The 12,047-nt window shown below is 35.9% G+C and overlaps 1 protein-coding gene across 1 annotated transcript in view; it reads right to left on the minus strand.

Moving 5' to 3' along the window:
- Positions 1-12,047, minus strand: part of LOC107092538 (cytohesin-3) — a 46,036-nt gene that overhangs the window by 18,000 nt on the left and 15,989 nt on the right. Inside the window, exons 2-3 of the mRNA XM_015387068.1 lie at positions 2,054-2,136; positions 1,692-1,756 (exon numbers count right to left, since the gene is read on the minus strand). Of these exons, the coding sequence (XP_015242554.1) occupies positions 1,692-1,756; positions 2,054-2,136 (148 nt within the window). The remainder of the gene's footprint in view (positions 1-1,691; positions 1,757-2,053; positions 2,137-12,047) is intronic.

A 12,047-nucleotide genomic window follows, 5' to 3' on the forward strand; every position in this document is an offset into this window, starting at 1 on the left:
GAGATTTAAAATCAGTAATTAACTGAATAGCTTATGAAAGGTAATTCAGGCTTTAAATGTTAAACCAAACTGTGAGCAGATTTTAGAATGAAAAGCTGTATATTAAATACGCATGATGAAAGTCACACTGGTCAGAATCAGAAAATTGACATATAAAATTAAAATATTTCGAAATATATTAATATATATCTTTTTTATGTGCAAGATAAATATCTAATCTTTAATGACGTAAAGTTGTTTTGTCCATAGTCGCACTGGTGAAGTATTTCTGCCCTATGGTGCAAAACTCTGCCTATTGACTCTTGTTAAAAGTTGTACATGTACAGTAGCTCCTCTTCAATGAAAAAGATAGGACCATCCTGGGGTGCAGCTCTCCTGCGCAATTTTATTTGCACACCACCACAGGGCTGACATTATAGCCATCTGTTATAAAGCATGATTTAGCAACAAGGATCTGAACCAGCATGAATTTAGACAGGTATGATTTAAAGCACTTTTAAGAAAAATTTTTAAAGTTTTTTGTTGTTGGCATTCATATAAATAATGGTGTGATAACTTAGTATACATTTGATTGTTTTTTTGTATACATCTATTTTGAAGTTTAAGCCAACCACCAACTGCCAATGCCCAGAATGCCTTCTAGTTTTGGATCAAAGTTCATTGAAGAAATAATGAAATCTATGAAAAATTTTGTGTATTGAGAAGTTTCATTGACCAGTCCAATTTGTTTCGCATAGAGAACTGCTAAAAGGAGACCAAAGAAAAGAAAAAAGATCAGAAATCAGCTGCCAAAGTTTGATTGGTTGTGCTTCTGTTGTTTGTCCTCTAGGTTTTACGGCTCTATTGAACACTGAGTTTACACAAAGTTTAAAAACTACATGGGACAGCTGCAAGAATTTACTGCTGCATAAAGGCAACAGTACATTTCATGCCACCAGCTTAACTCTTCCTGCTGTAGCTTGGAAATAATATTATGTCCCATTTAAATGATTTAATGCTTTAAAAAGCACACTGAAGGCACCCTCCAGTAAAATGTACAACTTTATGCCCTCAGTGATTCCCTGTACCCAAAATACCCTGAGCCCACTTTTACCAGCTGCACCTGAGACACAAACAGCCTGATACATGGCCTCACTCCAGCCAATCACAGAAAAGCAGCGATATACAGACTGTTTGATTAAGGTTTAGGTGAGGGGCTATTTCACTGTACTCTCCAAACAATGGAGGATTAAGCTGTGGACACAAAACACATAAGGACAGGTGTGATGCTGCTGTCATAATTAACCATAGTGGACAAAAGACCAAAGAAAATGGAACAAACATGGAGCTAAACAGCGACAGTTTTGAAAAAAAAAAAAAAAAAACTTAAGCTCCAAAGCAGATCCAATAAATGCAGCTGCCTCTTTCTCCTAATTTTAAGCTGAACATCCTCTTGTGTGCCAGGATTTGTCAGACAAAATGAAAATCACAAAACTTTCTTTAGGGATTCTGATAAAAACACCACTGGCCTATATACAGTAACCCTCCCATTTTAAAAAGGAAAGTGTCGCCCAAAATATTACAATTCGATTCTAATTCCATTATAATTAACATAATCCCTTCTCTCAGACTCATGTGAAATAGTTTTTTCTACAGAGCAGAAGTAAAATAATCGCAATTAAAATAAAGAACAAAAGTGAACCCAAACTCACCTCTCCCCAACACAAGTCAGCTGTTCAATCTCATTCATTACTTCGGCAATCTCAAATTTCAGCCGCTGCAATAAGAAAAAGGCCTCAATTTAATTTACATACAGTATATATTTCATCTACGATAAGGCAATATGTTGGTGCTCTGAAGTAAAGCTATGTGACTCAATTGAGAGACAAGTGACATGTTAGATGTCACTACTTGCATGCAAATATGAGAGGAGCTTCATGCAGCGTTTAATGCGATACATCGTGTTATATGACATCAAACTTTTCTATATTTTTGTCCCATCTATCAAGTCTTACAATGATATAGTTCACCAAAACCCTCAGCTATCAACTGCAGCTGAAATTTTGTCACTTACTTCGATGTCATCGAGAAGCTCTTTTTTTCTGCGACGTATGTTGGAAAGCTCATCTCTCTCCTCCAAAGACAGGTCCTCGGGCACTGAAAAAAAATAAAGAGTGGGGGGAAAATTAAACTGCATGTGAGTGAGAGAGAAGGGCTGGGTTATGACGATGGATTAAATTATTTCATCTTCCAAACAGCCAGTCGGAGTCACAGGGATTAAGCTCTGCAATGTATACCTGGTCAGTGATTTCATATAAAAGACATAAATTTGACCTAAATTAATCTGCCAATGAATGGAGGTGTGATTCGATTTTGAAGTTAAGGATTAAATGCAGCGAACAGATTGGAAAGGAGGAGACTGCAGCATCATGCTGTTCCTGCAAATTTAATGTAGCCCAGCAGGTGGTTGCACTTATGAGGGGAGCACATTTTGGCTTTTGAGCCGACAAGCTCGTAGAATCATCATATGAAGTTTAGAGCTCGCCTTGCACAAGTATTGATATCCCTTTGAGCTTATAACAGCTTTTCCTCTCTCCGCTGGAGAAAAGCTGCCATCACAATCTTCCACTGTAGAGATGGTTTGTTCAGTCATGTTCCCTCTTAGTTTTTAGCCATTTAGTTTTGCTCTTACAATTAGAGCACTTTCGCACCTGGGTTGATTGTACAAATTAAACTCCAAGTTAAAGTTTTCTACAAGCCTTAACATCTTCTCCTTTTCAATCTTTTCCAAAAAACAGTTTTGATGATTTAATAAATGGTTACTTAAAGGCTGTTGCATAATGAAGTGTTTTTTAGACATTATGATCAAATTTTAACCAATTTTTATCCATAAAGTAGTAGAGTTAGAGTGAAAAGGAGGATTACACATCTTAATACAGGTTAGAATGGGTAGTCATCGATGAAATACGCCTTTTTAAAAGCTAAATCAGGATGTGTTTGTCTACAAAGGATCTCAATTTTCCTAAAAACACACTTTTTTTAATTTTATGTATTTTCAAGTATTTTATCTTGTCGGTTTTATCTTTTCATCTTGTCGGTTTTGTTTGGTCTTCCTATTTGGATGTTTGAATGCACCTTTCAAATAAAAAATTTGAAAAGTTTTAATCTGAGGTCAGTTTCGATAAAAACAAAAAGTAGCTTGACATTTTTAAAATTTGGACTGATGGATAAGAAAAGTGAGACTTCTAGGTAAATAGGAGGACAAAATATGACATTTAACAATTTTTTTTTTTTAAAGAATTGGAACTAATCATATTTTACACTAACCATCTGACTTTGTTAAGGCATATGAGTTCATCTCTTATGAACCAGAATAATGACTATGTATAATCCAATTTCTTCAGATGTCAAGGGAATTTTTTACTCTTACTTTTCTTGCCTGTTTCAGTTACTATGCATTTTCTTCACATACAAAAATATTGTTTTGCAAAGGTAATCTAATCAGAACCAACAATGAACCCACAGAGGGCAGCCCTAAGGTGATTGGAGGCCAAATATTGCAGCATTAAACAAGTTTAAAAGAAAATGGACACATTTGCATAATAACATAAAAATACCTTAGAACCCATAAGACTCAGCAGTAAAACTGTAAAATCTTACTTAAAGGCAAAGATGCAAATCAAGCTGGTTCTAAAATCCGCAATGCAAAATGGATTTTTTATATAAATACTACAAGCTAGAGCATTATAATTGCTATGCTTCATTTATTGATAAAGCATGTGATGTGTCTAGCAGTGTAGTTTCTGATAACCATGCTCCGACACTGGTCCAGTAATGAGTCCCTAGTTTAAGAGTAAATAATCAAAATGTTTTGGGGATTTTTTTGTGAAAGTTTCAGTATAAAATTCCATAATAATTTCCTTTTTAATCTTCTTGAGGAAAGATAAAATAAAACTCTAAATACTTTTTACTATGTTTACCTCCTATATCTTAATGGGTCTACAATTCTGGTTTGGCCTAATGTCGGAACCTTATGCCTCACAGAATTTTCAAGAGGGAATCTCTTTAAAATGTCTTTGAAAAATTACATTAAGGAAGATTAAGGAATGGGCATTAAAATATTTTAACCAAAGCCTTCCTTCTATATAAATAAACACATAAATCTAACAAAACAACAGATATGATTTATGCAAGGTTCATTTTATTTAGCTATTTATATTTTTTTTACATAGGAACACATTAACTAATTAGTATGCATTTCTTTAACATCTCCATGTACAGTGTTGTCAATGCTTTCACATTGGTAAAAGGAAAATATTTGAACAGACCTTCTCAATAAACGTTTGATAAAAACTACAAATGTGGGGGGCCTTCCTTAGCAACTTAGTTTGTGCTTTCCAGCCTCCCAAACCATCCTATAATGGAGCAACCAAAAAATGAAATGTGTTTTTTCTTCTTTATAAGTTTAAGCTTCTAAAAACATCATGATATCACTCACACAGCAGGGGATGGGTGGGGGTGGTCGCATCATTTTGGTCATAAAGACCAATACTAGGAATTAATGAAAATCCGTGTAAATCTGACAGCTGAACTTGTTGTAAACAATTACCAAAAAGAATCAACCAAATGTTGATTTGCTGGGGGTAATTTACAAATTGAGACGTAAGTGACTCAAAAGTTACGCAGTCAACTGAAACTGAGCAAATATTTAGAATAGAGCAAGTGTAAAGCAGAATTTAGAAATGCTCTGTATTTAAGTTCAATTTCCCAAATTCATGTCTCAGCAAAGGAAAATCAACCCCACACCATGATGCTGCTATCACCACGTTTTATAATATCTGTAGTGTGTCTAGGTTGCTGTGCAGTGTACGTTTTGCACCATAACACATCGTTTTCCAACAAGACAAACAAGGTCTTATTTGATCAGTGAACTGTCCTCTACATGTTGGCTGTTTCTCCTGCTGGGCTACAGAGGTAAATTTGAAAAGCCTGTATTTACACTCAACTGGTTGACATCTGGCAAGACTGGCTCCCTCAAATATTGGCTTACTGATAGTCAGCTGTCAGCAACCTCTATTTAGGGGTAATTAAAGCTGCAGAGAGCATCCCATCATGCAACACTTGCTTTAATGTGAGTGCTCACAGAACATTAAATGCACATAACATATAGGGTGAGTGGAGAATTAACATTTCACACACATTGCATTAACTTCCCTCCACATAGAAAGCCCCAAAGGGCACCTACTTATCCCTCATTTTGCCATGCCACGTCAACCTCTACCCCCACATAGACCCCTTGGAGAACCTCCCCCACGTTCCTCTGCACATCAGAAAACAGAAATCGGTTTGAGAGCAAGCTAACAGGAAGTAGGTCATTTTAACATACAGCCAAAGCATATTGCACTTCTCCAACGCCGTTACACACTATCACACATGAACACACTCCCCCTCAATCTCACTTTCTTTTCTGCCTCCACTCCGGTGCTTGAAGTGGGGGTGAGCACAGATTCAAATCCCCTAGCTAAATCATACCACTAAGCAGCTTTACAATCCAGGCACACCCCCCCATGACTGTAAATAATGGTGGAAAAAAAGGACAGTTATTTCCATCCCTCTGTATTTATCTACTGTGTTTCTTTTCCACATTGTCTGACTAAATTCCCCTTCTTTGTCTGGCGCCATGAGAAGAAAGTGACAGAAGTAGCGTAGACTATTAGGCTATTATATCCGAAGGACATGATTGTGATATCGGAAGTAGGCACAAAGTCATGAGAACAGGCGACCTAGATGGATTCAGATACTGTGGACCGTCTTACTAAAACTAAATGCTCAAAGTACTGACAATTTAGGATACAGATAGAAGTACAGCAACTAATTTTAAAGTCTATATAAAAAATTACATTACATTAGGTTATAAACTCACAAAACGCAAAGTGGGTTAAGTGTTACTGCCTCATGAATACCAAGTCTAATAAGCAACGTGACCTAATAATTTACTCTTATCATGTACAGATGACAAATTAGCTCTTTAAGTGGCTTTACTCTGCTGATGGAAATCTTGTTTTTCCTTGAAAGCCATTAAATAGGTTCTGGATGTCCTTTTTAATCACTGTTTATTGACTCATGTACCATTCTAATTCAATAAAAGAGGTTTTCTGAACTGTTACACTTTCTAAACTGTTGAGGTTTATTCACGACAGTGAGATTCAAGTTTAGGAAACCTACTGAAATGTATCCATAACTCTGTTTCCTTCTACTAAGTGATTCTTATTTAATTGTGATACACAAATAAGACAATATCTGCTACCTAACAGAAGTTTTTAAAAATTTCGCAGGATTTTTAAAACCAAAGAAACAGTGCATGTCATAATAAACAATCCTCAACATAAAAGGTTTGGTTCTACAATGTGAAGTGCAGCCGCATGGCCAGGATACACCAACACATTTTATTCAGGAAAATCCAGATGGCAGACAGGAAATCTCACAAAACATCACAAGATCAAATGTGAGTTCAAAGTTAATAAACACGGCCGATGAGAAAGAAGGAATACTTGGAATACTTTGGACTAATTACAAATGGAAAAAACATTTTCTAATAAGAAAGAAAAGGCATTGATTGAAGGAATGGAGACAGCATGAGCAGGGACTCTAAACTAGAGAGTTGTTGCATTTTTTTATTAGGAAACATGTTCTGATTGGCTACATATTACATTTATCAGGTTATCAACTCTGTAAACTGGGAAATATCACACTTGCTCAGATATCAGGAAAAGATCATTCAACATGTTTGATTTTCCTGTTATGTGATTCAGTGGGTCCCAACTTTCCACCGAGCAATACCCAGATGACCCTTTACATACCACACAGAGCAGCAATATATCAAGGTTATCGAAAGGGGCATTATGACCATTAGGTCAACCTCTTAATGTTGGAAGGGGCAGATCCAGACAGAAAATCAGGCTTATTATCCTGTTACGAAAACAAGCCTTAAATGGAATCTTTATTAACCAGGATCTTCAAATAGTGGGAAAAGTAATGATAATTTGTAAAACATTTATTGTTCTTAACATAGCTTTTTTTTATTTTTGAAAAAGATGATTTTTTTATTTTTCCATTGGTTGCATTTTCTTTTGTCTGGGTTGTTACTAATCACGCTCATTAGTTAATATATGATAAAGTTAAGTCTAAAAAATGAAGACTTTACACTTTGATTAATATAATAGTTTCTGTGTGTGTTTTTTTTTTATTTGGCTTTGCTGACATTTTTTTTTTCATAGAATTAAAGTACAGTGGTAAGATACAGTTTAACCCCTTGTCTTTATAAAATAAATACTTGCACATACAATGGAAAAATACAAGGATTTATGTCAGATTGATCGATCATTTTTATCATAATACATGAGCCCAATTTACTCATTAATTTCGAAGTGTGATTTCACATAATAGTTATCTAATATACAATATATTAAATTGATATCTTGGTAAAACTTTGGGTTTTCTTAAACAGCCTAGCTTAATGCTTCCCGAAACCTTCCCCTGTAACCAACTGTGCAGCTGACAAACTTACATACAAAAGCTTTAAACTTATATTGAAAGCTCCAATACCAGCTGCCAAACAAGGAGGTCCTCAGAAAAAGTCAAAATGTTTAGAAAACTGAATGCCACCTTTTAGAGGAGATGCAGAGGATCCCTCTAGCAAGAGAAAAAGGCAAAGACCAAAGAGTGACATGGGAACAAATACCCCCCAGCTGGTCATCTTTACACCCTTTTTAACTTTTATTTCTCAGCTTCTGCTAAAGTTTCTCATAGGGCAGTAATTGTGGATCAAAGAGACCCCGCAAGCCAAATACGTCTGTAACACGCACAACACTCCAGCCCTCCTCCTCTGGCTGCAAGCTCTCAGCTGGACCAGAAAATGGGAAAAAATGATCTCAATAGACACACAATGATATTATTGTGCAGGCAACTATGCTGTACAACACACAATACACATTCAATGCATCGTTCATGAAAGCCACAGAATATCAAAGTATATAGATAAGTCTTCAGATTTACACCCAGAGAAGCAAAAATAAAAAAATTAAAATCATATTAGGTCATATAAAAACACTTCCAATTTAAGCCCAGACACATTTACATAAATTTTCAAGGCCTCACTGGTCAGCGTTTCATATTGGGGCATAGAGAGCTGCTGTTCCAGGACAATCAATACATCATCATAATATTTCAAACAACCTTGGCCTCCTTTTCCTTTTGCTGATGGCCAAGCATAAATACATAAAAACAGCAAGAGGAGCTAATGTTTCCTCATAAAGAACAACAAAAAGGGTAGTATACATTTTGTGGCTGCACAGTAAACCAACAAAACTGTTATTTAGAGACTTTCATCAGATACCAAAATCAACTGGGGAAAATAAACTAAAATGCAGTAACTTGGTTACAGTTAGCCCTGTGTTTGATTCATATCATTCCCAGTACTTGTGGCAGTTTGTATATAATCAATTAATCAGGAGTCACACTAATGATGTCTTATGACTTAATTTTAAGCGGAACTTATGACCAATCCTGCTCTAAATTGTCCATTCCTGCTCTAAATCCACAGGGGTTGTAAATAGGAAGAGAGACCACATGCTAATTACTTACAAGAATAAAGGAGGCTTTGATTGGGTAATCTTTTGATGCTCTGCTACACATTTATATTTTGATCATCAAGAGATTTTGAGTTATCTATTTTAGTTCTAAGGGAAACTATTCATTGTAAATGTCTGTCCTGTTTATTCAGTTAGGTCAGGGGGTTTTAGTGTTGATTTAATGTAAAATGGCAAGATAAATTGGCTGATGACCAAAAACAGCAGATTTCCACCTGGCCTAGGTAAGTTTCAAGGTTCACCTGGAAATCTGACTTTTTCATTTAAAATTTGTTGGAATTGATTTTCAGTTAAAACCTGCCAAAAAAAAAAAAAAGCGGAGTATGAAAGTAGCTTGATTTTTACATGCAGGTAGTTTGTTCAAACCAGAAACAGCCTCAATGGTGAGGTCTGCACCATGGGCATAGCCAGAATGTTTTTTGGGGGTGTGGAAGGGTCAACATGCAGCACAGAGCTAGAGAGCGATGGCCAAGTATTGAAGAACCTTTATAAGCTATATGCAGTACACAACCCTTCCTTTTTTTCGAACGTTTTATTGTCATTACACTCTCACAAGTACAGAGGAACAAAATGAACTCTCTGCATTTAACCCATCCCCTTGGTGAGCACTGGGCTGCCATTGTGCTGCGACCAGGTTCGCCATTCAAGTTCAGCCGCCATTCCCAAGTGCTGTTTTTTGTCTAGAGTAAAATACCTATGCACTTTTTGAGTCAGCTGCTGATGCTGTCAATAGTCACTGCTGCTACCCTCTGGTTTAGTAGGGAACTGCTTGTTCCACCAAATGACCCTATCTTACAATGTTTTCCAGATTATGAGCTGGATTATTACCTAAATTTAATCGATTGTTCCGTGGAATTAGGAACACCTCTAAAAAAAATGTAATTTCAGTCCATCCACAACTTTTCAAGTCATCCTTCACACAGACAGAAAAACACACAAACTAGGAGGTAATTACTAATGGTATCTCACAGCAGAAAGGATACAGAAAAATAATATTTTGATTTAAAATAACAGTAAAGAAAGCCAAGGAAACACTTCCTGACTTTTGACCAGCTTTCAATAGTTCTATGGAAGGGATGCATGCATAAAGAGGGGTTTCCCCACACCAGTCCATCCATGGATTACTTACACAAGTTTCCATTGCAACCAAAGATAACAAATGATGATTTGAGAATAAAGTAGACAAAAAGCTTTGTATAAAAATGTCATGTCTAGACATGGGTTTCCTTTAGAAGAAAAAAAAGGGAGATCATATCTCCAGTAGTCCTTCAATATTTCCAATGTTTTAACCATTTTAACTATACTGTAAATGATTGTATAGCAACTACACAAGCTTTAGCAGGTTGTTTAACACAACTGCAACAGCTCACAGCTTTCAAAACACTTGCATAGAAGCACTTATGAACAAACACACAAACTGGCAGCCTTTTAGCAAACTCCTGCCTCTTGACTGATGACAGCAGTCATCAGTCAAGTGTGAAAATAGCTGACGTTTCTGAAGCTACAGCCAACCAGTCTGGTCCAACCGGTTGGTTATGTTCACCTTATATTTATTCTCTTAATGCTTAATGATTATGCTCTAGTTATTTTTATTTCAAACTGTCTACCTCTAGTCTAATGGATTTTAGGACGAATAAAGATATATAATTTTTTTACCAAACAAATAAATTTTTGGTTAGCAAAACCAAGTCAGTAGCAGGGGTAAATGAAATGGCAGTTTGCATTTAATTTGCAACAACTGTGGTAAATGTATCTTTCTATGTAGAAACATATTTTACATGAAGAAACATATAGACCAAATAAAACATACTGTGGTCAGGTGTAGGTAGACTTGGGGACTATGCCATCCCTAGCACTACATCAAATTTATTATTTCAGCTTTTTTTTTTAGGCATGAAATAGGAATAAAGAAGGAATATGATTCTGCAGGATCAAATGCAGGTCTACAGATTGGTTATGCGCTATTATATTTTAATAAACTCAAACACAAGCTATCTAGTCATCCATTTCAATAAAGTTTGATTAAGAAGCTCTTGCAAACTAGATTAAACCAAACTCCAATAATATAGCTTCTCTCATTTCTGATAAATAATTAGGAAGGAAACCCTAAATCAGGAAGGAAATCCACACATCTGGAGGAACTAGAACTATGTAATGCTGATAGATGGATTGCAACTTTAGATAAATTACAACTGATGCTGTTTAAGCATCTTTGATATAGAGACTTGTGACATCTTAGACAGACAATCTACGTCACTGACCCTAGGGAGTGAATTTATTGTTTTTTTAAAATCTAATTATTTCTAAATCAGGTCAAAGTATTGCTTCTATACAGAAATAAATACATTTCTTTAGCCGTTCAATTGTCACTTGTAGTTAGCCAGTTAGAGAACACATAAACAACATTTCCTTCATAAAAATTAGATTATAAAAGGAAATTAGAGAGCACATCAAACACAATGAAGGCTTTTTGATTCTTCAAAGGCATGGAGACTCCATAACACAATCCCCTTGAAGCAGCAAAGTCTAATCACGGAACCCACTAGTTTCAGTCACTTATTTATGATCATATCTTACATATGCCATGCTCCACTCTAAAGCTTCCTCTCTCCTTTGAATGAGAAAATCCCCCCAGTGTTTGGTTTGTTTCTGGGTCATCCTACCCAAGGATTATACTGTTGTTTTACTACATTAATTACCAACGGCAACAGCAGATATTGTCAGGTGATCTTTTCTTGAGCTTCACTTTTCTTTCTACATCTTTTATTGCACTTAATCCTCCAAGCAATCTTTCACCCTGTCTAGACAAGAACTTCCCTAATTGACCGTGGATTTGACGGTTACCCAACAACTCCTACTCCTGATTCAAAAAGCATGCCTGTGCTGGGGCCGTACTTTGCCCTAAAGAGTGTTCTGTTAGGTGGGTTGAGATTTGATTAAAGGTCCACTATTTGAGCTCATCACCTCCAACACAATATCACACATGCCTAATCATTCTTAAAATTATTTTCCAGTGCTTGTTCCTAAAGTATGACCTTAGATGATACAACAGCAGTCTACTGTTTGAACCTTTCACAAGAACCATTTCCACAGGAAGTCCCAGGAATTAAAAACCTGGGATTGTAGTGTGCTTTTAGTTTCAGTGGGTAAAGGGTAGATCATTTCTTTTCAGCACACCATCTTTATTATAAATGGTGTCCCTTAACATGAACTTCAAATAAGGAACAGAAACATGCAGGTCTTAAATATGGTGAAGCCATCTTTGCTGCTCTGTTTATAACCCGGCCCCTCTTGGGGTTATCTATTATTTTATTAGTGCAAACAATCCAGAAAATCTAAAAAAACTATGACAAAAATATGCAAACTATACTTCTTTTTAGTATTAATGCTGTAGCATATTAATGTTATTATCACAACTGA

The sequence above is a fragment of the Cyprinodon variegatus genome, unplaced genomic scaffold, assembly GCF_000732505.1.
Source record: "Cyprinodon variegatus isolate N-32 unplaced genomic scaffold, C_variegatus-1.0 Scaffold384, whole genome shotgun sequence".
NCBI classification, from domain to species: domain Eukaryota; kingdom Metazoa; phylum Chordata; class Actinopteri; order Cyprinodontiformes; family Cyprinodontidae; genus Cyprinodon; species Cyprinodon variegatus.